The 23,210-nt window shown below is 43.4% G+C and overlaps 2 protein-coding genes across 3 annotated transcripts; both read left to right on the top strand.

Annotated features, from left to right (window-relative positions):
* Nucleotides 1–1,161: 1,161 nt before the first annotated feature.
* zfand5a (zinc finger, AN1-type domain 5a) lies at nucleotides 1,162–7,656 on the top strand. 2 transcript variants are annotated; one of them, XM_084550683.1, is made up of 6 exons: nucleotides 1,162–1,399; nucleotides 4,221–4,382; nucleotides 4,728–4,830; nucleotides 4,949–5,034; nucleotides 5,492–5,620; nucleotides 5,727–7,656. In XM_084550683.1, the coding sequence occupies exons 2-6, from the start codon at nucleotides 4,223–4,225 to the stop codon at nucleotides 5,873–5,875; spliced, it is 627 nt and encodes a 208-aa protein (XP_084406809.1). In that variant the 5' UTR covers nucleotides 1,162–1,399; nucleotides 4,221–4,222; the 3' UTR covers nucleotides 5,876–7,656. The 2 variants fall into 2 exon arrangements, with proteins under 2 accessions (XP_084406809.1, XP_084406808.1); XM_084550682.1 differs by having other exon boundaries at nucleotides 1,162–1,459.
* A 3,317-nt stretch (nucleotides 7,657–10,973) lies between these two features.
* Nucleotides 10,974–23,206, top strand: snrnp200 (small nuclear ribonucleoprotein 200 (U5)). Its single transcript, XM_084550678.1, has 44 exons — nucleotides 10,974–11,329; nucleotides 11,550–11,713; nucleotides 12,280–12,451; nucleotides 12,554–12,746; nucleotides 12,839–12,894; nucleotides 13,006–13,104; nucleotides 13,210–13,362; nucleotides 13,457–13,556; nucleotides 13,641–13,777; nucleotides 13,864–13,941; nucleotides 14,076–14,249; nucleotides 14,376–14,513; nucleotides 14,606–14,761; nucleotides 14,874–15,044; nucleotides 15,159–15,352; nucleotides 15,454–15,577; nucleotides 15,710–15,859; nucleotides 15,941–16,183; nucleotides 16,274–16,462; nucleotides 16,552–16,749; nucleotides 16,859–17,011; nucleotides 17,117–17,197; nucleotides 17,352–17,435; nucleotides 17,532–17,638; nucleotides 17,727–17,845; nucleotides 17,936–18,090; nucleotides 18,174–18,363; nucleotides 18,459–18,632; nucleotides 18,728–18,888; nucleotides 19,062–19,289; nucleotides 19,407–19,598; nucleotides 19,745–19,923; nucleotides 20,031–20,182; nucleotides 20,276–20,384; nucleotides 20,476–20,584; nucleotides 20,669–20,858; nucleotides 20,965–21,129; nucleotides 21,239–21,360; nucleotides 21,471–21,614; nucleotides 21,708–21,884; nucleotides 21,976–22,136; nucleotides 22,222–22,303; nucleotides 22,390–22,482; nucleotides 22,573–23,206. The coding sequence occupies exons 1-44, from the start codon at nucleotides 11,285–11,287 to the stop codon at nucleotides 22,720–22,722; spliced, it is 6,411 nt and encodes a 2,136-aa protein (XP_084406804.1). The 5' UTR covers nucleotides 10,974–11,284; the 3' UTR covers nucleotides 22,723–23,206.
* The last annotated feature ends 4 nt before the right edge of the window (nucleotides 23,207–23,210 follow it).

Raw genomic sequence — 23,210 nt, 5'->3', positions numbered from 1 at the left:
GACCTTAGGGCAACCTATACAGCACACATTAAAGGGAACAAAAAGTACATGTTTTCAAAATTCGCAAAAAAACTTGAGTAGAGGATATGCTGGTGGGTTGTTGAGATAGAGGTTAAAGTAAAACTTCAACAAGAAAACAAGGTCATTTCATAGTCATACTATGACTGTCTTAAAAAAAGTGGTTAAGAAATTCTCTGAAAAAGTACAGAGGACTTATTTAAGTGCCCTCCGTAGTGACAACAACCTTGTTTATCAGCTAAAACAACCCAGGATAATTTCACAACATTTTCTAACAGACATATGAAAATAGCCTCAGCCCCCAGTGCTACTGAGCCCTTATCTTTTATAACCCCCCACATGACATGTCTGCAGTCCTGACATAAACACAAGTGTGTTTCAGCATGCGTGTGCTCATGGATGGACTTTTGGACTGAATCAGTTCATCCAGCCGTTTTAGGGTTAAGATTTTAGGGTTTGAATTATGTGTAAGTCCAGTTAAAGGTAATGGGTCGGGTTGGCCTTATTGTTATGACGATTAGAGCTATTTTTATTGAAAGGAAAAAAAGTATCGGTGTCATTGTGACCCAGGATTAGTTGGTATCAGTTTGGAAGCAAATGTATCACCCGATCCTGTTTGTTGTTACCTCCTGGAAAACATGTTTACAGTCTCCTGTGTTTGTGTGTGGAAGGGAGGGCAGCCTTGTGTCACCCACAGCTCCCCCATAACAAACAGGCTCTATATTTTTCAAGTTATAAATCAGCTGTTGTGTTGTTCCTACAGTGTGGGGCGAGGCTGCTTAAGCAGCAAAATAGTGCCCTCTCTGTTAGATAAATGTAGCCTGACTATAACCCTGTTAATCATGCATTCTTCTTTATTCAGTCATGTCAGCAGCATTATTCATTCATCCTTTCTTTTAGGGGGATTACTCAATAAAACTAGTCGTGTCCTTGTAGGAGGATGACGAGTAGATGTGTAATAACGCAATCCGGACTACGCGCATGGTCAGTGTGGATTGCGACTATTCCCCGCACCCCCCGCCCCCCTTTCATCGTCTGGCAGAACTGTACATAGAGCTCGGGGGCTCCGCGCGCAGCCAATGGCGACACGTTGTTTTACCCGTGACATCATCCGCCACTCCTCTTACTAAAGAAGGAAACAAACATCCATCCAGAAGGAACGGGAGACGGAGAGAGAGAGGAGGATAGGCAGGAGGCCGAGGAAGGGAGCATTGACCCCGTCTAAACCTGTCTGACACGGAGGACGACGCGTAAAAACACAACTAGGTAGAGAAAAGGACGACTCCGGGACCCGAAACCGTCGACCCTTTTTCCTTCTGCTCGGACTGACGGCCACTCTTCCTGTCATCTCGCGAGAAACTTCATCGATTTTTTTCAGCAGGTGATGATCTTGGATTATTGTTTTTTCTTTTTTTCTTAACAACAAGGATGAATTTTAAAAGTGAGTTTATCGGGGTTCTAGATGGGGTGTTTGGTTAAGCCGATGGTCGGTCATGGCGACCTTTATCGGTGGATCGAAAGGTCAGGTGGTGTGTATGCGTGATGTCTATGTGTGGTAAACAAGCTTTGTTTTCCTTTCTTTTACTCGATAAAGTAGTCACCAGCAGCAGCGGGATGTCCTCCTCTTGACTGGAAATAATCACAAGCCAACAAAACGTGACTCGGTCTGTTTCAGGGTGAAAACAAGGGAGGGAGCTAGCTAGTGCTGGTTGCTGTTTTTCTGTTTGTCCCGAGCTGGGGGATGGGGAACCAAAGCCAGCTAATTCCTGTCTAGAAATAGAAAATTCATAAGCCGAATAGGCAAGTGGAGCGAGAGAGTTTCTCTGAAATTGCTAGAGAACATTTGCTTAAATATTAAATGAAGTGTCAATGCAGCTTTGCCTGGTGTTTGCGGTAGTTTCTGCGTTGGCTGAGACGAGGTTCGGTCGATGTTGAGGACTGTGTGGCACCACCAAGTCGTTTCTAAGTACTTAAGTGTGATTATATAATCTTGGTTGTTCACATTGCTTAGCTGAAAACACGTAGAAAAGGGTTATTAGTGCAAATGAAGCGATAGAGGCGAGCTACAAATAGATGTCTAAACAGGAAGCAGGGAGATTGCAGACAAAGGAAGAAAGAAGAAACAAAGGGAGCAGAGACCACACTGTCTAGACTGTGGGTTATTTCAGAAAACACCAGTGCTGCTGCCTTTCCTTTTGGCTTCTGTTGGTGATTCTCAACATTTCGTCCATTTTAAGTTATTTCCCTGCTTTTGACAAAACAACTCTGTGTCTTTTCTGTTGTGCCCTTCAGTGTGACTCAGGAGTTTTCAACCTAGCCGGGCCTGAAATATGAGCTAAGCTTGCGGCTGATACAGGAGCACAGTCTTCCCCTTTTGTTTGCTTGCGATTATCACACATATGCCTTTTCACCGTGGGTTCGGACGAAACCAAACGACACCGTTTCAAGTCAGACCAGTTTTCTTTCATTATAATTTTACTCCTGTGAAGCTCTGGATGTTTTGTTGGAAGGAAGTTGTGGTGATTGATCTTGACTGGTGATCTGCCTAGTTCTGGAAACTCCCTGACTTGCCCAGTCAGATTTAGTTTACAATGCATGACACACGTTATTAGTCTCATATATATACAACTTCTCATGTTTACATTAAAATGTTCAAAGGAATTAAATGAATTGATTTCAGCCTTTAACCCCTTTCCTGTGCTTGAGAGGTAGACATCAGGTTAATGTATCTGCTGTTGTTGGGTTTAAAGAGAAGGACATGGCCGATCACATGTAAATAAAAATTCCTTTCGGGCTCCACGGTAGTTTCCAGGCTCTGGTTCAATCCTCCTGTCTGGTGTTTTTCAGCAGTCAGCAGTTGAGCACGTGACACAAATGGTAAAGAAGGTCTTTGTGGGCTTTTCCAAGGAAACCCTTTGTTGACACAGCGGTGATAGCATGCAGGGATAGAGAAAGGGAAGTGGAAGGAGGGGTTGCTGGTTAGCACAAAGGGTTAACGGCACTCATTAGTTCAGGACACATCGAGTGAACTGACAGGACGTTCTGAGACAACTGCCAGCGTCTCTGGGAACATTGTGCTCACCTTGCTTGTTTGTGTCCGTGATCGGGGTATAGACAAGCTTCACACCAACCAAAGCAGCTGCTACGCTGCAGCAGAACAGGGCCAAAGGTTCTTTACAGGGGAAATATGATACTGCTGCCGTGTACAGTGGCAGTTGTAGTGGGAGGGCTTGTGTCATATGTGATCAGATGAATTGCTAGAGAATGATTCGGAGACAGGATGCTTCTTACCCGCTTAATCTAGGCCTTCCTGTCTGCCTGTTCATTCATCTAGTCTGTTGTTGATCAGTTGCCTCAAAGTCAGTGTCTCCCATTACACAACTTCCTGCTGTGTTGCAGTGCAGCGAAGGCAGGTGACGACGTCATGGGACTAGATGTTTTGCCAAGTTACGCACATACACGCTGTTTTTTTGGGCGTATATGTGGTGAGAAATGACTCCGGGCGTTTTGAAATGCCTCGTGTGGCAAGAAGGGGGCGGGGAACACTTTCTGAAGCTGTCGTCCCACTTTTTTTTTTTTCATCTTCATCTTGTTATCTTGTGTCTTTTGTTAAGAACAGACGATTATTTGAACTGATATGTTTGTTCTTTTGTGGTCAAGATACTGTTGGTGAGTCAGAGCTTCTCGTGTGTCTAGACGAAGGAAGTAAATGACTTAAATTGGCTAAGAGGAAGGAAAGGGTTTTCCCCAAAGTAGTATGTGAAAATGAAAGATAGTTTAAATGAACTGTTCAGTGTGCAACCATGGGTGAGGGGATGGAGGACATGGAAGGGGGACACAACAGTGAACAAGGATGTGGGGCAGGCTAGAGCCCAGCTTCTGCCAAAGGTGCTGAGCAAAACACAGCAAGTGTTGTTTGTTCCCTGGACTTCCTGGGGAGAAGCCCTCATTATTGTATTCAGGCTAAAGGTCAGGTCAAGACAAACGGACACATTGTTCTTGAATTTTCATAATATGTCTCTCCTGTTATCTGTTGGCTCTCTTGATACTGCAGCTAGTTTCTCGGGAACCAGACTGGCAGGCAAAGCAGCAGGAAAACACGTCTGTGGCATTATTTTAGCGTTTATGTACAGTTCACATCGAGTTCTTCATACCGGAAAAATGTCAAGCATCCTCACCTTGTCTTTCTCTCATTCTGTTAGCAATGGCTCAAGAGACGAACCAGAGTCCGGTGCCCATGCTTTGTGCCACAGGCTGTGGTTTCTATGGCAACCCGAGAACCAATGGCATGTGCTCTGTATGCTACAAGGAACACCTGACACGGCAGCAGAGCAGTGACCGCATGAGCCCCCTCAGCCCAATGGGTAAGTCCCCACACAAAAATTAGATTTTGCTGTTCCATCTATTTCTCAGAAAGGTTAATACAATTTGGATTGATTACAGCAGCCTTATATTATTGTTGTAAAACCATCAATGTGCCCAAGCACATTTACAGCTAGAAATAAGGAGGAAGTGTTGAAATATAGCCAGTTCTGGGCCAGGCTGTAGTTTCCTAGTGGGGGATGAAAGGTAGCCGATTCCTTCATGACAGTGTTCAAGTTTACAGACCCAAGACTATTAGAGAGACTTTAAATTATTAATTTGGGGTAGATGAGATGAATTTGCTATAATTTCAACATGTTATTAAAAATATTTCTTTTCTTTTCCAGGCTCAACTGCTAGTCCTACCTCAGAGGCCTCGGCCATCCAAAGACTAGAAGCCAGTCTAGCCAAGGTCGACACCTCGCCTGCCTCTTCACCAGACATGTCTAGGTCAGTATTGATTGTGGTTGACAGTTGGAGGTAATGGGTGAGCTTTCATTAAATTAGAAATTGTATTATCTGCTGGCTGACTGACGGGCTGGTCCCCTTCCCCATCTTAAACCCACAGAACCATTCAAGGATCTCTTCCTGTGACCCAACAAATGACAGAGATGAGCATCTCGAGAGAGGACAAGCCTGAACCACTAGAACCTGGTAAAGCACACGTGAATACGCTTGTAGTAGCAGACAGGGAAGCAGAAATAAACTAGAAAACACAAAAGCATGGCTTCACAGGGCTCTCTGTTGCTTCAGTTTATTTTTGATGCTTAGCGCATACCTTTAACTCCACTGATGGTTTTACTTACAGCCTCCAAGAAATAGAGGGTGCCTAAAAATAAACCTGTTTAAAAATACCTCTACACCAGAAGACATTCTCAGATTTGATGCTGCCTGCCAGAGGCTTTCTCAGAGTAGTGCGCTGTTTTCTGCCAAAAACAAGCGGTGCAATTTAGAGATAAGGAGCACACTGATTACTGTCATTTAGGGAGAGACAAGCATACAGTTTTAGATGCCAGGAAGTTTGTCTTGTAGAATTATTATTATTTATTTATTTTTTTTTTAAAGGAGGCTTTTCCTAATTTTTGTCCCTATTGTCTTTCTTTATATCCAGTTGTAAGCCAGCCAGCTGCTTCTAGCCCTACTCCTGTAGCTTCTTCTAGCAGTGACGAAAGCAAGGGTGACACCCCAAAACCCAAGAAGCAGAGGTGCTTCATGTGCCGCAAAAGGGTGGGCCTTACAGGTGAGTGGGCGGACACGAAGGCAACACAATATTCTTCCCAGTGATATGATAATGGTTATACTTGTCATGGTGTACAAGTTTTGACTCTTGACCTTTGTGTTGCCAGGGTTCGACTGTCGCTGTGGCAACCTGTTCTGTGGCATCCACCGGTACTCTGACAAGCACAACTGTCCCTACGATTACAAGGCCGAGGCTGCCGCCAAGATCCGTAAAGAGAACCCTGTGGTGGTGGCCGACAAGATCCAGAGAATATAGATTTGACCGAACGGCGGCGGCGGCGATAGCGAAACACCTTTGACAAAGACTGGAGTATGAGTGCGAACCTTTGAAATGAGCACTGGCACGAGTGGCTAAGTGAGGATCGAAAGGACTTGATTTACAAAATGACAACCTCAAGAGAAAAAGAAGAAAAAAAATGAAAAGATCCTGTCCACGGGAGATGCATGAATGATCACTTTTCTCCTTTTTTGATTAATTCATTAGTTTGTTTTATCCTATTTTCTGTGGTGTGACTTTGCCGCTGTTCAGTCCTCTTTTTCTAAGCATATGTATCGTCTTATTAAGAGCAGACCAGGCGAATTATTCAGGATGTGCTGTGCTCCTCTCACCCATACCAGGCGCCATTTTGTGCCAAACTGTGGACAGCCATTTTACTCAGACCCTGTCATGTGTCAGACACAGGCAGGTGTCTCAAAGCATTCAGACTACACAGAAACAGTCCATACGAGTTGCGTCCCTCTACCTTCTTGTCCTGTGCTCCATTGGTACTGAAGTCAATCAGTGTCTGCCGCCGTGCACAAGGGGATTTGTTACTTTGTCTCTGTCTTTCCCAGCTTTACCTACCTCACAGCTGCTGTGTTAAGCTACATTGTCTTCCCTCTCACTTAGTTATCATCAGCTTTGAACCACACAGTGGATCATCTTGATAGTCGACGTCAGTGACCCCCTCCGTTCAGCATGCCCGTGTCGGTCAGTTTGTGGTGAGGCTGTTTCCATTATACCTGGAGGTATGCGAGACAGGGACAAACAAATTGCTCTGCGTTTCACTGAGTCCAAACATTTGCAATGGAGTACAGGAGTCCCCCAACAGGTCCGAGTTCGGATTGTAATCACAGACGCCTGGTGCAGGGCTGTGTTAACCAATGTGTGGCCTGAGAGGAAGGATAGCACCCGTCCCTGGTGGGTGAAATTAGGCTATAATATCGTGTGAATGAATGGGATAAGTGCACGAGTTACTCTTCATCTGCATTAGTGTTTCAGAAATATCACTCAACTTAGGGTTTCAGACATTTTATTTGCTGAGAGACAATTATCTGTTATGTTTTATTAGCTTTTTTTCCTCTTCCATTGTACTGATGTTAGCGCATGTATTCAGTGCATTTGTGGAATTGGGGTATGTGAACCATGATTTTTTTTTTGTTTGTTTTTTTAATGCGCTAACAGAACATTCGTGTGAGCACAGTGTGTGCGTGTGCGTGTGCGTGTGCGTGTGCGTGTGCGTGTGCGTGTGCGTGTGTGTGTGTGTGTGTGTGTGTGGTCTCCAATCCCTGTTGACTGTGGAGCTACCCGGTTTATCAGCACATGTTTACAGAACTACAGGAGCATGCCAGAGCTAGATTTATGAAAAATAATAGATACTGAGATTAGATGTAACTTCTCATCTGTCTAACAGCTATTGGTCTGTGTGTCTGCTATAGAGCACCATAGAGAAGTGAGTGTGTGTGTGTATTCGTGCGCGTGCATGTGCACATACCTGTGCAAAAGTGTGTGTTCTTGGCTGCCTGACACATTGAAATCCACGTATGTCTGTGACTTGTGTTTTTTCTCCCCTGCAAGGATGTGTTTTTTTTTTCTTTTAAAAAATAACTGTATGTATCCGTTTGAGTTTTCCTTTCTGATTCTTAGTTATATGCAAATTTGTACAAAAATGGAAAAAACAACAAACTGTGTTGATATTTATGTATTACATATAATCTTGCTATCCAGCATTACAACAGAATAGTATCATGTAAATAAAACTGTACAGAGAGACATTACTAAGCCTTGTTGTGTGTTGACTAATACATCTTACCAAGTCTTGGTATTGATGGAGTTAAGTCTGTTTACTTTGTGCCCGTATTTTGAAATGGCACACGGTCTGCACTCATATGGTGCATTTCTACCTTAGTATTACTCAAATCACTTTACAATACTTCACGCACTAGTGGAAGCTGTCATGCCGCTGAGAGCAACTTCGGGTTCAGTGTCTTCCCTAAACTTTCATGTGCAGAAAGAAATTCATTTGGATTTGGAATCCAAACGGAAAGATCAAATGAGTCAAACATTTTATTACACCTGAGCAGAGTAAATGAACTCAACCCATGGAACCCTAGCTCCCCTGGTACTGAGGGCAGCTGTGCACACAGATGGTTCCCAAATCTTCTTCACTTCATTATCACATTTATTATTGTTTACTCTGACCAAGTTGTATAACAAATTATACAAATAAGTCCCATATCTGCTTAGGTATACTCCCAATTGTTTTGGGAACGTCAATTTCGAGCCAGGGTCTGATCAAGGTGTAAGGTTTAAGAGGTTAAGGTTGTTAGGAGTGACAGCACAGGAGTGAACCTGGTAGAATAATAGTGCAGTTATATGCAGTCACATATGAGGAGCTGCAGCATTATTCTGTAATACTTTACCTAGTTTAACCTGACCTCAGACTGACTGATGCTCAAAGAGATTCATTCAAACTCTCATCTGGGTCAAACAGGAAGTATTAATCCCTGGACCTAGGAAGACGGCGATCTTGTTCCGCTTTATCTAGGCTAACGCCACACATGCAGGACGCTCATCATCGTGTGTGTTACGCAGACAATGTGTTTTCTCACACTCCTGTTGGGAGCTCTGGGACAAAGTGTGTTCACAGATGGTGTCACGGCAACAGCTGCTCAGACAGCTGAGGTGTCCTTGTGTGGTATTCCTGTGACAGAAAGCTACGAAGATCACACTGACTGAGATACAATTGAGGAGTCCCGCTAAATCATATGGAGTGAAAACACATCGGATACTTCAAGATGTTTTCATTCCAAATCAGCCAGCAGCAAATGACTCACTGACCTCACCATGCTCCTCACTGTTGATCATGTGCCTGCGTGTCCTTTGAACTAGAGAGGACAGCAGGGTACACTTTGTAACTGACGCAATGACGAATGGAGGAGGATCAACACACTCCAAATATGACCTGGAACAACTGCAGGCATCCTCATCACCCTTTTTTAACGTGTGAGCGCGCACATGTGCAAAAGATTTGAGCACACGCACACACCAGAGTCACTAATCTCTCACCTCCCTTACACGCACGTTAACCTATAATTTGTTTCACTGATGTGTGGAGCTCATTTATCTGCCTCACCCCCTCTCTCTCCCTCTCTGTCTGTCATTGGGTGTGACCGAGGTTAAAAAGCTGGCTCAGTACATGGAAGACATCAGAGATTCTCACTGGCGGAAAACGACAGACGTTGCTGCCAGATGCGTAAAGGGGCTGGAAGTTAAATGAGGACACAGAGAGTAAATACAAACAGGAACAGGCTCCTGTCTCTCAAGGGAACAGTCACACCCACATTAACGCAATATCCCTCCTTTATTTGTGTCTATGGGCTCCTGTCTCCGTGTCATGATCTTGTTTCCTTCATTTTATCCTGAGAAATTTCTGCATTTCATGCTACATTTAAGTATATAAAATGCAGTAGTATATGTCTAAAAACACATATGAAATACTAATACATGTTGTTAAATCACTTTCACTTCCAGGCAAACTGAATACTCTACATATACTGTATGTGAGTGGCAGTGACTTGGCAGGTTGAGTTGGTGCTTTGGTGATGATCACTTCCTGTCTACAAGTGTCTTTGCGCAAAACACCAAACTCCAAATTGCTCTCAATGCTGCCATCTGGGTGTGAAAGCTGGAGAAGTAAAGCCTTTTACCACTCCTGCAAGCGATTCAGACTACTTTTAAGTACTGCACATGATACCAAGACACTTTTACAAATGTAGACAATATAAAGTAAATACACAGATCAGTTCATTTATTTTACATGAATGCAAACTGCTTCCAAAAAAAGATATTTTTGAAAGTCCCTTCACATTTAACAGACAGGACTGCAGCATGTTAAATAGTCTAGATTAAGAAACCGAAAAAATCATGTTGAATGAATGAATGGATTAATGTAAAAAATTTATATTTTATTAGAATTTATGAGGTTGCTGAAGAGATTATGTGGGATGATATTACATCCAGAATCAATTGTGAATCCAACCTGAAAACATTACTAGTCTAATAAATCAGTGTCATACCAAATAGAAAATGAACATTTTCAATGCTTCGAAATATAATATATGTAACATTCAGAACAACCAAAAAATTCAATGTGCACTTAAGCATTTTTTGTACCTATCTTTTGTTTGTATTGTACTTTTTGTCTTTTCATCTTTGCACTGTTGGCATAGTCTGCACTGTTTGCACTGTTCGTACTGTTTTGTACTGTCTGCATAAGCTTGCACACATGCACTTCATGCTCAGTCCCATGTATTGTCCTGGAGGAAAATCCTATCATCTCACTATGTACTGCACCTGCTATATATGGTTGAAAGGACAATAAAAACCTCTTTGACCTTTGACCTTAATATAAGATGAATGAACATCAAAAGACTGTTCAAGGTCTCAAACATTTTCATTCATCCTCCCATTTCACAGATCTTCCTCTGTGTAGACTATTTGAAAGATCACAATAGAAAAAAAATAATAGGTGTATTAATAAAGGCTGCATTCCACTTTGGGGAGATTGTGCTTTTGTGCCTGCTGGACTGGTACAATGTCATTTCTCACAAGGATCCTTAATGGAACTGAGCCATCATTAATAGCCTGTTCTTTGCCTGCAAAATGCCTACTGTGAAAAGGGTCTGTTGTAGATGAGAGGAAAATGTCCTAGTCAGGCTAAAGCAAAAATATAAAATACACCAGCCTCTGTTGCTCAGATTTTTACAATATTATTTTCAAATATGTCTGTGTGAATCCCCAGAATTTACCGAAGTGTTGCTGTCAGATAATTTGCATTCTCTTTCATTGTACAATTATTATTAATTTAAAAACAATTATTTACATAGCACCTCTCAATGGTTTCATACATTTAAAGAAAACTAAGTGGAGCTAAGAAACTAAAAACTAATAAACAATTTAAAATATATATATATATTTGTAACAGTATAATTTAGGAATAATACGCCTATTACCGAACAATTATATAGATTTAAAAGATTTAACTAAATTAATTCTATAAATGTTATAAACAATGACAATTGAAAACCTGAACATAACCTGTAGGGGGAGCCGTACTGTTTTTTCCTCCGCGTTCATTGTTTGACCTTTGACACCGGAAGCGGAAGCGGCAGCAGCGGTTTGTTGTGCGCTCGTGTTAGCTTTGCTTTTGTAACGTATGGGAAACGCATTTTGTTGTACAATACTCGGTCATTTTGGAAACAGTCTTGTGCTGCAAGTCTATACACAGCACCAATGCCCGGAGCGCTTCCATAAAAAGACAGAGTGAAGTTAGCTCTGTGGATATTTAAAGAATCAGCGGGTTTGTTAACAACGTGCGGTAAAACCTAAAAGAGAAGCGGCACCATGGCGGATGTCACCGCTCGTAGCCTGCAGTATGAGTACAAAGCGGTGAGTACTGAGTTTGTTTGGAGAGAAACTTATGAACACCAGCACATTGGAAATGCCAGCGTTTGATATACTGTTATATTATCAGGCTAGCTGTCTTTATGTTTGTATTACACGCTGCTCATTGATTAGCTAGCCGTCCCGCTAACTAGCAGTTAGCCTAGCAATAGCAGCACAGACTGAAGTACTACCTGGTCACATTGTCTTTGTATTGAATTGTTAGAACTCGAACTTGGTGTTGCAAGCTGATCGCTCTCTGATCGACCGCACACGGAGAGATGAACCCACCGGAGAGGTCCTGTCCCTGGTGGGAAAGTTGGAGGGGAGCAAGATGGGTGACAAGGCTCAGAGGACCAAACCTCAGAAGCTGGAGGAGAGACGAGACAAGTCAGTGCAACAACATGCATTTTTGTTTCTGTTAAATTAAACTATCTGCATTTATTGATTCTTTTTACTGTACTTTATGGATTAACCACTGATTCAGTTAATTAATATTTTATTATTATTATTTGATTATTTTGCAGTGGAAAGTTCAAATTGTTTTGACAAGTTTATATGGAAGAAGACATTTGTAATCAGGTCTATTAAATGCACGAGTTGCATGTTGGTCAAAATGCAATCAAATCCAGAAAATAAACATTAGGTACATTTTATTTTGTTTTAATACAAATTAATTTTTATCCTGTCTGATTACATAACTGATGATTGACTATCAGATCAATAGCGACTAAAAACAGTGATCACTGTGAAAAATCAAAAATAAAGTTGTTGTGGATTATCTGTCATAAGAGGAAACACGGATATCTTTTCGCTGCTTTTGAAAATATTTGCCACTAATATGGTCAAAGCATTTAATGTGTGCCTGTTTTGATACCCTTAAGGTCAGTTGTCTCCGTCTCAGTGTAATGGCACTACTCTTATTCTTTTTATTTCCTTTTGTTCAATCCGTACAGGAGGCGGAAAAGAGACGAGGACAGGCATGACATCAACAAAATGAAAGGCTTCACCCTTCTGTCTGAGGGCATTGATGAAATGGTGGGCATCGTGTACAAGCCCAAAACCAAAGAAACCAGAGAGACCTATGAGGTGTTGCTAAGCTTCATCCATGCAGCTTTAGGAGATCAGGTAAGTGAACACTACAGCAGCTGCTCTCTTTAATAAGTCAGCTTGTATATTCTATCGCTGACTAACACCTGATGTGTCATCTCTCTTGGTGACTATCTGCAGCCACGTGATATTCTGTGTGGAGCAGCTGATGAAGTGTTAGCAGTGCTGAAGAACGACAAAATGAGGGATAAAGAAAGGCGGCGTGAAGTAGAGCAGCTTCTCGGACCTGCTGATGATACACGCTACCATGTGTTGGTCAATCTGGGCAAGAAGATCACAGATTATGGGGGGGACAAGGATTTACAGAATATGGGTAAGACTGTTCATTGTCAGCATGAAAATGTACAGTGTCTTGTGTTAGCTAACATGAAAATGTTCATGTAAGTGCATGTCTTTTATTCACAGATGACAACATTGATGAAACATATGGTGTCAACGTCCAGTTTGAGTCTGATGAGGAGGTGAGAATTTGATTTTCTTTCCCTGTAGAAAGCACAAGGCTGATTTTAAACGTTCTAGACTGAGATTTAGGAGCTGCTCCTTTAACTGATTCTTTTATTCTTGTTAAATAGGAAGGGGATGAAGACCAGTTTGGCGAGGTACGAGATGAACACTCAGATGAAGACAGTGAAGGAGAAGAGGCAGAACTGGGCTGCACCCTTTCAGCTAATGTAAGTCCAACAACCGGATCAATATCAGTACTGCCTTTAGCCTTTTGTCTAACTTATTGCACACCATATTAGATGAAATAACTAATGCATTATTTTTCCATTTAGCTCGGCGTCACGGGTGATGTGATGACAGTAAAGAAAAAAGATTTACATCCTAGAGACATTGATGCCTTCTGGCTCCAGCGACAGCTCAGTCGTTTCTATGATGACGCTATCGTCTCACAAAAGAAAGCTGATGAAGTGTTAGAAATCCTCAAGGTATGTTTGCTCCCCTCACCTGCGTTTGTTTTTGTTTAGACCAGATATACTAGTATTTTTTTTTTTTATAACCCTTGTGTCTGTTATTCCACAGACTGCGAGCGATGATAGAGAATGTGAGAACCAGCTGGTGTTGCTGTTGGGCTTCAACACCTTTGATTTCATTAAAATCCTTCGTCAGCATCGTCGCATGAGTAAGTCCGTCTGGTACAATCTGCACCAGATTGTTGTGCTTTTTGGAGTTGCTAAGGTTTTTTTTTTTTCTTCTCCTGACACAGTTCAATATTGTACCATGCTGGCAAGTGCTCAGAGTGAGGCAGAAAAGGAGCGGATCATTGGAAAGATGGAGTCTGATCAGGAACTGTCAAAGATTCTCTACCAGCTGCAGGAGACGGAGAAGGAGGATATTATTCGAGTAAGACCTCTTGATTGTGAAACTCTTCGCATGAATATTTTTTTCCTGTTTAGTCCATCACGTCTGTTATACTTTGGTGTCATTAGGAGGAGCGATCTCGCAGGGAAAGGGTGAGGAAGTCTCGTGTTGATGACATGGAAGCAATGGACATTGACCATGGAGAGGTAAGTAATGACTACGCATCATGTGATCAGTTTCACTACTACTGGTATTTTTACTATTAGCTATTCACAGTAGTAGTAGAAGTGTGTGTATACACTAAAGGATGACATGTGTATCACTTCTTCTTATTGCGCAGTCAATGGCCCCTCGGCAGTTGCTAGACCTCGACGACCTGACCTTCACTCAAGGGAGCCACTTTATGGCCAACAAGCGTTGCCAGCTGCCGGATGGTTCTTTTCGCAAACAGCGTAAAGGTTATGAAGAAGTCCATGTGCCTGCCCTCAAACCAAAACCTTTTGGTGATGATGAGGTTTGTTGGTTAGAAAACGTATTGTTGCCCTTGTGTGCAGCAGCTAATGCAGTACTTTCATTGATAAGCAGTGAGTTAATACGTTCACGTCCATTCAACATATTATTATTATTGTTATGTCATCAGGTGCTTGTTGCCATCGAGAAGTTGCCCAAGTATGCTCAGGCTGGATTTGAGGGTTTCAAAACTCTGAATCGCATCCAGAGCAAACTGTTTAAGACAGCCATGGAGACGGATGAGAACCTGCTTGTGTGTGCGCCTACGGTGAGAAAACTTTGTTGAAGACAAAGCGTTGTGACAATTTTCCCAGAAGCGTATGTTCTCCTATAATGTTGTTTTTCTTGCCCTGCACACAGGGAGCTGGTAAGACCAATGTTGCCCTGATGGCAATGCTGAGAGAAATTGGAAAGCACATAAACATGGACGGAACAATCAATGTGGATGACTTCAAAATCATCTACATCGCACCCATGCGCTCTCTAGTACAGGAGATGGTGGGAAGTTTTAGTAAGGTGAGCTTTGTTTCTTTCTTCCAGAGACTTTTTTTTTTTTTTTACTTGTAAGATATTTAGAACCTTGAGATACACGGTTCAGTCAGTAAAAGCTTTCCCTTTCTTCTCCCAGCGTTTGGCAAGTTATGGCATCGTAGTATCTGAGCTGACAGGAGACCACCAACTCTGTAAAGAGGAGATCAACGCAACTCAAATCATTGTCTGCACCCCAGAGAAATGGGACATCATCACTCGCAAAGGTGGAGAGCGTACCTACACCCAGCTTGTGCGGCTAATTATTATTGTAAGTGCTGTGACCATGAAAGAGTTTTTTTTTCTGTCAAACCCACCCCATAAACAAACATTACCATTTATTTGACATTAACAGTTACAATAACAAAGCTGATATGTTGTGCAGGATGAAATCCACTTGCTGCACGATGACCGTGGACCCGTGCTGGAGTCTCTGGTGGCGAGGACCATCCGCAACGTGGAGCTGACCCAAGAGGATGTGCGTCTTCTCGGTCTCAGTGCCACACTGCCCAACTATGAAGATGTGGCCACCTGTCTGCGCGTTGATCCGGCCAAGGGACTCTTCTACTTCGACAACAGGTGCGTTAGTTAAGAACAAAATTAACACATACATTATCATTAGAGGATGCAGTCTAGAACTTGCTTTTATCATCATCTCTGGTTATTTTTTTTCCCTCTAGTTTCCGTCCAGTGCCCCTGGAGCAGACTTATGTTGGCATCACAGAGAAGAAGGCCATCAAGCGTTTCCAGATCATGAATGAGATCGTCTATGAAAAGATAATGGAGCATGCTGGAAAGAACCAGGTGAGTCCTTGTCTGATTTGTTCTTGACCAAATTTCTGCAAAGAAGAAACTTTGATCCACAATGACTTGTAGGGCTGCAAAAGTAGTTTCAACAAATCTAAGAGACTCCCGATGTTCACTTGTCCCCAATAGGTGCTGGTGTTTGTCCACTCCAGGAAGGAGACAGGAAAGACTGCCAGGGCCATAAGAGACATGTGCTTGGAGAAGGACACTCTGGGTCTTTTCCTTAGGGAGGGTTCTGCATCCACTGAAGTGTTGAGGACTGAGGCAGAGCAGTGCAAGGTGAGCTAATGTCATCAAAGTGAAAAGTCAAACAAAAACAGTGTTGAATCCTTTATTGATTGATTAAAATTTCTCATCTAGAACCTCGAGCTGAAGGATTTGCTACCTTATGGCTTCGCAATCCACCATGCTGGTATGACCAGAGTCGACCGTACTCTGGTTGAGGATCTGTTTGCCGACAAACACATTCAGGTTCTGGTGTCTACAGCCACTCTGGCTTGGGGTGTCAATTTGCCAGCACATACTGTGATCATCAAAGGAACCCAAGTGTACAGCCCAGAGAAAGGCAGATGGACTGAGCTGGGAGCTTTGGACATTTTACAGGTTTGTCTGTACTTGATTGTTACTAAGTTGCAATGAAGTCTGCTGCTTCCACTAACGGTGATAAATCAAATAAATTTCTTTTGATTTCAGATGCTTGGTCGAGCTGGTCGTCCTCAGTATGACACCAAAGGTGAGGGAATCCTGATCACGTCACATGGAGAGCTGCAGTATTACCTGTCCCTGCTCAATCAGCAGCTGCCCATAGAGAGTCAGATGGTGGGCAAGCTGCCCGACATGCTCAACGCCGAGATCGTCCTGGGGAATGTGCAGAACGTCAAGGTTAGTGACTGGCATGTTCAGACGCAAAGACGCTTCCAGATTCGCATTCTCCATTCATTCTCCTTAATGTCTCATATTTGTGGTGTCAGGATGCTGTGAACTGGCTCGGCTACACCTACTTGTACGTGCGTATGCTCCGCAACCCCACTCTGTATGGTGTTTCTCATGATGACCGGAGTTCAGACCCCCTGCTGGAGAGGCGCAGGATGGACCTGGTGCACACAGCGGTCAGCGTCCTGGACAAGAACAGCCTCATCAAATATGACAAGAGGAGTGGAAACTTCCAGGTATACACATCTCTGCTGAGCATGTGTTTGTGTTCTTCTGATTCTCCAGTGCTGGAATTGGTGATAGGTTATGATTTTAAACTCGACTGTTTTGCCTCTTTTCCTGAAGGTTACCGATCTGGGACGCATTGCCAGTCACTTCTACATCACTCATGACTCAATTCAAACCTACAACCAGCTGCTTAAACCGACTCTGAGTGAGATTGAGCTCTTCAGAGTCTTTTCACTTTCCTCAGAGTTCAAGAACATCACAGTGAGAGAGGTAGGCAGACTCCGGACAGGCATTGTGCTTTAAATATAATCCTCGCGAAAAACTTCATTTAAACTATCTAAATTTAGTTGGTAACACAAAGCTTTGTCTTTTTAGGAGGAGAAGCTTGAGCTTCAGAAGCTTCTGGAAAGAGTCCCCATTCCTGTGAAGGAAAGCATCGAGGAGCCTAGTGCTAAGGTAACACACATAACCATGTTTTTTTTTTTTTTTTTTTTTTAAATTGAAAGGTCTTTCAGTTTTTCTTGGTGTAATTTTTAATTGCATCCAATAATTGCCATTTCAAACGATTTGTTAATCCCATTATATAATGCTTTCTATGTTCTTATTTCAGATCAATGTGCTGCTTCAGGCGTACATCTCTCAACTCAAACTTGAAGGCTTTGCTCTCATGGCTGACATGGTGTATGTTACACAGGTACAGCAGGACCTACTTCCATTACAGTTTTAAGTTTTTATACATTTTGTCAAACCACTTTTGTCTAAGTTGTAATGATTATCTTTCTTCCCTCAGAGCGCTGGAAGGTTGATGCGGGCAATTTTTGAGATTGTGCTGAGCAGGGGCTGGGCTCAACTCACAGACAAGACCATGAATCTCTGCAAGATGATTGACAAGAGGATGTAAGTGTGTTTTCTGTCCCAAATTAACATAGACTGTCTGTCTGTGTCAAGGCAACCTGCTGATTTTCTGATTCCTCGCTCTCCACAGGTGGCAGTCGATGTCTCCTCTGAGACAGTTCAAAAAGCTGCCGGAAGAAGTGATCAAGAAGATTGAGAAGAAAAACTTCCCCTTTGAGCGTCTCTATGACCTCAACCACAATGAAATCGGTGAGCTTACATCCTCTGTGACACATTTAGTTCTTCCAGCTTCTCAGCCTGAAGGCTAACTGGAAATCTCTAATATTCTCAAATTTTCAGGTGAGCTGATCCGAATGCCAAAGATGGGGAAGACCATCCACAAATACGTCCACCAGTTCCCCAAACTGGACTTGGCTGTCCACCTGCAGCCCATCACTCGCTCCACACTCAAAGTGGAGCTCACCATCACACCTGACTTCCAGTGGGATGACAAGGTCAGCAGTTAGACCCGTAACGTGCTGCTCCCAAACACTCTCTGTCTCTAAGCCCTCTGACACATATTCTTTTTTCTACTTAGGTTCATGCGTCATCTGAGGCTTTCTGGATCCTGGTAGAGGATGTGGACAGTGAGGTCATCCTGCACCATGAGTACTTCCTCCTCAAAGCCAAGTACGCCCAGGATGAGCACCTCGTTACCTTCTTTGTCCCGGTGTTTGAGCCTCTGCCGCCGCAGTACTTCATCCGTGTGGTGTCAGACCGATGGCTTTGTAAGTAGCTTGAACAAAATGTGTTACTGAATTTACATGATGTTCATGTAAAGCATTTCAACTAACCTTTTTTTTTTTTTTTTTTAACCTCCCAGCCTGTGAGACTCAGCTCCCAGTGTCCTTCCGTCACCTTATCCTGCCAGAGAAGTACCCCCCACCTACTGAGCTGCTGGACCTGCAGCCGCTGCCCGTCACTGCTCTCAGGAACTCTGCCTTTGAAGCTCTCTACCAGAACAAGTTCCCGTTCTTCAACCCCATTCAGACTCAAGGTACAGAACGACAAAAAAAATCCACACTGTTCTCCATAATACATTTAAATGATTTTTTATTTTCTTGATGTTCATTGATATGTCTGTTCCTCTAGTTTTCAATGCTGTGTACAACAGTGATGACAATGTGTTTGTGGGAGCTCCCACTGGCAGTGGAAAGACCATCTGTGCTGAGTTTGCCATTCTGAGAATGCTGCTGCACAACGCAGAAGGTCGCTGCGTCTACATCACCCCAATGGAAGCACTGGCTGAACAGGTATGAAGTTACATATGGACGCCGCAAGTGAACTAGCAAAAACTAGCATTGCTAACACATCATTTTCTTTCTTGAATACTTATGCTACAAAGAATGCCTCAAACCTAACACAGTTATGATAAATAGAAGCTTTTCACATAGTCTGAATAAGCGCAATAATCCTTGTCTCCCAGGTGTTTGTCGACTGGCACCAGAAGTTCCAGGACATCTTGAACAAGAAGGTGGTGCTGCTGACAGGAGAGACGAGCACAGATCTGAAGCTGTTGGGAAAAGGGGACATTATTGTCAGTACCCCTGACAAATGGGACATCCTGTCTCGTCGCTGGAAGCAGAGGAAGAACGTCCAGAATGTCAGCCTTTTCATCGTGGATGAGGCACACCTTATTGGAGGAGAAAATGGAGTAAGAGGAGAATACTAATTTGAATACAGCTATTTTTATGAGTTACTTTATGTGTTGATTGCTGTAGTCTCTTGTAGACTGTGCATCATTTTAACGTCCCTTGTTTCTTTTCATTAGCCTGTGTTAGAGGTGATCTGCTCCAGGATGAGATACATCTCCTCTCAGATTGAGCGTCCCATCCGCATCGTCGCCCTCAGCTCGTCTTTGTCCAACGCCAAAGACGTGGCCCACTGGCTGGGCTGCAGCACCACGGCCACGTTCAACTTCCACCCCAACGTCAGACCTGTGCCTCTGGAGCTGCACATCCAGGTGTGTAAATGTTCTGCTTGCTAATCAACAGAAATTGAGAATGTTTCTCGTTCCTCTAACTGTAAATGTGTACAGAAATGCACCAACAACCAAGAAAGAAGCAATGCTTGTCAGGTTCCTGATTATTTTCTTTTTCTTTCGTGTAGGGTTTCAACGTAAGCCACACTCAGACTCGTCTGCTGTCCATGGCTAAGCCGGTGTACCACGCCATCATGAAGCACTCTCCCTCCAAGCCAGCTGTGGTGTTTGTCCCATCCCGCAGACAGACTCGTCTCACAGCCATTGACATCCTCACCTTCTGTGCTGCCGATGTGGTTCCTCAGAGGTCAGTCAGTACGGCGAGACATATGTCTTTAGATGAGGAATAACATCGATGCTGGGATTAAATTACCATCAACACTGGTCTTGTAATAAACATTTCTCTTTCTGTAGGTTCTTGCATTGCACTGAGAAAGACCTGGCTCCATTCCTGGACAAGATAAATGATCCAACTCTGAAAGAGACTCTGGCCAACGGCGTTGGATACCTGCATGAGGGCCTTTCTGCAACTGAACGCAGAATAGTGGAGCAGCTCTTTAACTCAGGTATGACTCACTCCTGCTCTGTGCTTTCAGCTTGGTAGGTCCAGAAACTTGTGCAGAAATATAAATGTTTTTGGGATCCTTCTACTTTTACAGGTGCTGTTCAGGTGGTGGTGTCCTCTCGTTCTCTCTGCTGGGGCATCAACATCTCTGCACACCTTGTCATTGTCATGGACACCCAGTACTACAATGGCAAAATCCATGCGTAAGGCTCCCACTATTCTGACACTCTCATTTTTTGAAAAGAACAATAAAATGTATTTTGTTGGTGACGTTCTCCTCTTGTTTTCTCTCAGGTATGTGGACTATCCCATATATGACGTCCTGCAGATGGTGGGCAAGGCAAACAGACCGATGCTGGATGATGAAGGGCGCTGTGTCATCATGTGCCAGGGCTCTAAAAAGGTAGACCGATATTGGTTGTTTCCGTCTTATTACTTTCAGTCTGTACAGAGCACACTAAACTGTTTGTCTGTCTTCTCTTGATAGGACTTCTTCAAGAAGTTCCTGTACGAGCCACTGCCAGTGGAGTCTCACTTGGATCACTGTCTCCATGACCACTTCAATGCTGAGATTGTGACCAAGACGGTGGAGAACAAGCAGGACGCTGTGGACTACCTGACATGGACATTCCTCTACCGTCGCATGACCCAGAACCCCAACTACTACAACCTGCAAGGTGAGTTCTGCCCTCCAAAGATCAGACCTGTTGAGTGAACTCAGACTGATCCAGGTCTTGGATACAACTTAATGTTTATGCTTTTCATTCTCCCTTATCTTGTCAGGCATGTCCCATCGTCACCTGTCTGACCACCTGTCGGAGCTGGTAGAAAACACGTTACATGACCTGGAGCAGTCCAAGTGCATCAGCATAGAGGATGAAATGGATGTAGCGCCACTCAATTTGGGCATGATCGCTGCCTACTACTACATCAACTACACCACCATCGGTTTGTGCCAACACTTGCCCTATTATCATGCTAGCCTTAGATCGTTGCTGTGTAGAACCACGTGTTGGATTCAGACTCAATTGTGTTGCTTTGTCATTGTGTTGGACAGAGTTGTTCAGCATGTCCCTGAATGCCAAGACAAAGATCCGTGGCTTAATAGAGATCATCTCCAATGCTGCGGAGTACAAGAACATTCCCATCAGACACCATGAGGATACACTTCTCCGACAGGTAAACCAATCAGACGGGCAGCTTTCAAAGTTTTATTGACTGTGTGTTTTACAGCAGTACATCTCTAACAAGATGCCGTTTAATTTGGTTTATTTATTTTTACTTTTCAGCTGGCACAGAAAGTGCCCCACAAACTGAACAACCCTAAGTTCAACGATCCCCACGTGAAGACAAACCTGCTGCTGCAGGCCCATCTCTCCAGGATGCAGCTGAGCGCTGAGCTCCAGTCAGACACAGAGGACATCCTAAGCAAGGTTCAATATTCTGAGGATTGACAGCCTAACACAGTCACTTCTCTGGATTTGATTTCAGGCTGTATATTTGATGCGTGTGTGTTGTGTTTGTAGGCGATCCGTCTGATTCAGGCCTGCGTCGACGTGCTGTCCAGTAACGGCTGGCTGAGTCCTGCACTGGCTGCCATGGAGCTCGCCCAGATGGTCACTCAGGCCATGTGGTCTAAGGACTCGTACCTCAAACAGCTGCCCTTCTTCACCTCGGAGCACATTAAACGCTGCACAGACAAGGTAACTGTATTTCATGAAGTCTGACTCTTGCCTCAATACTACATAATCCTATACAGATTGAAACTGACTGTCATCAATGCTGTATTGACAGGGTGTGGAGAGTATCTTTGACATCATGGAAATGGAGGACGAAGACAGAACCGCTTTGCTGCAGCTCTCAGATGCACAGATGGCCGATGTTGCTCGCTTCTGTAACCGCTACCCCAACATTGAGCTCTCATATGAAGTGGCAGAAAAGGACAACATCAAGAGGTACATATTCATTCTGTCAGCAACATTGTTCGCTGTTAGCACGTGATTAGAGTCTAACTCTGTGTTTTTGTGTGTGTCCTCACAGTGGCAGTCCAGTTCTGGTTCAGGTTCAGCTGGAGAGAGAGGAGGAGGTGACTGGGCCTGTCATTGCTCCACTGTTCCCCCAGGTACGCTGTATTGTTCTTTTCTTCCGTGAGTCTGCGTAGTCATCAGTAGCATGTGCTTACTGACTCTTTGTTGCTCATTGTTTCAGAAACGTGAGGAGGGCTGGTGGGTGGTGATCGGAGACCCCAAGTCTAACAGCCTCATCTCTATCAAGAGACTGACTCTTCAGCAGAAAGCAAAGGTATGTCCATCGTCGTGCAAATATTCAGTTATCAGAAATTCACTTTAAACCACCAGAGACCTCACGGTATTTATCTGTCCTTCTCTGCAGGTCAAGCTGGACTTTGTTGCACCAGCGATGGGCGTTCACAACTACACCCTGTACTTCATGAGCGACGCGTACATGGGTTGTGACCAGGAGTACAAGTTCAGCGCCGATGTGAAGGAGGCTGACAGCGAGGGAGACAGCGACTCAGACTAATCAACAACAGCATTTCTTTTTGATAGAGGGATCAGTAGGGTTTTGTTTCCTTTTTGTTTCCTGTAGATATTCAACCTGATTTATGTACCTTGATTTTTAACCTGTCATTCTCATCTCTACTCTTGTGAAAATGTTTTTTTTTTTCTCTGCTCAGTCTATATTACCTAAATGATGTTCACCAGTCCAGAATTAGTGTACAGAATCAAAATCACTTGACGGCAACCAAAGCACCTTTCTGGGTTTTAAATGTATGAGGTTTATAATAGTTTGTAATTTGTACTCTGGGATATACTTAAAAACATTTCTGCCGTGCATCTATCATTTGAAGTTGATGATACAGACTCATATTCTGGATTGGTTGTTTAAAGATACCTAGGTCCAGTTGTATTTTGTTAGTCATGGAATCTAATTCTTGGATTGGTCTAAATGTTTTTAGTATGATGTGCTGCCTGAAATGTTTTTTGCAATAAAGAGAAGCCACATACGTT

This window comes from Chelon labrosus, assembly GCF_963514085.1.
Source record: "Chelon labrosus genome assembly, chromosome: 9".
In the NCBI taxonomy this organism is placed as follows: Eukaryota; Metazoa; Chordata; class Actinopteri; order Mugiliformes; family Mugilidae; genus Chelon; species Chelon labrosus.
The sequence above is the reverse complement of the archived record's forward strand: the minus strand, read 5'-3'. Positions and strand labels throughout refer to the sequence as shown.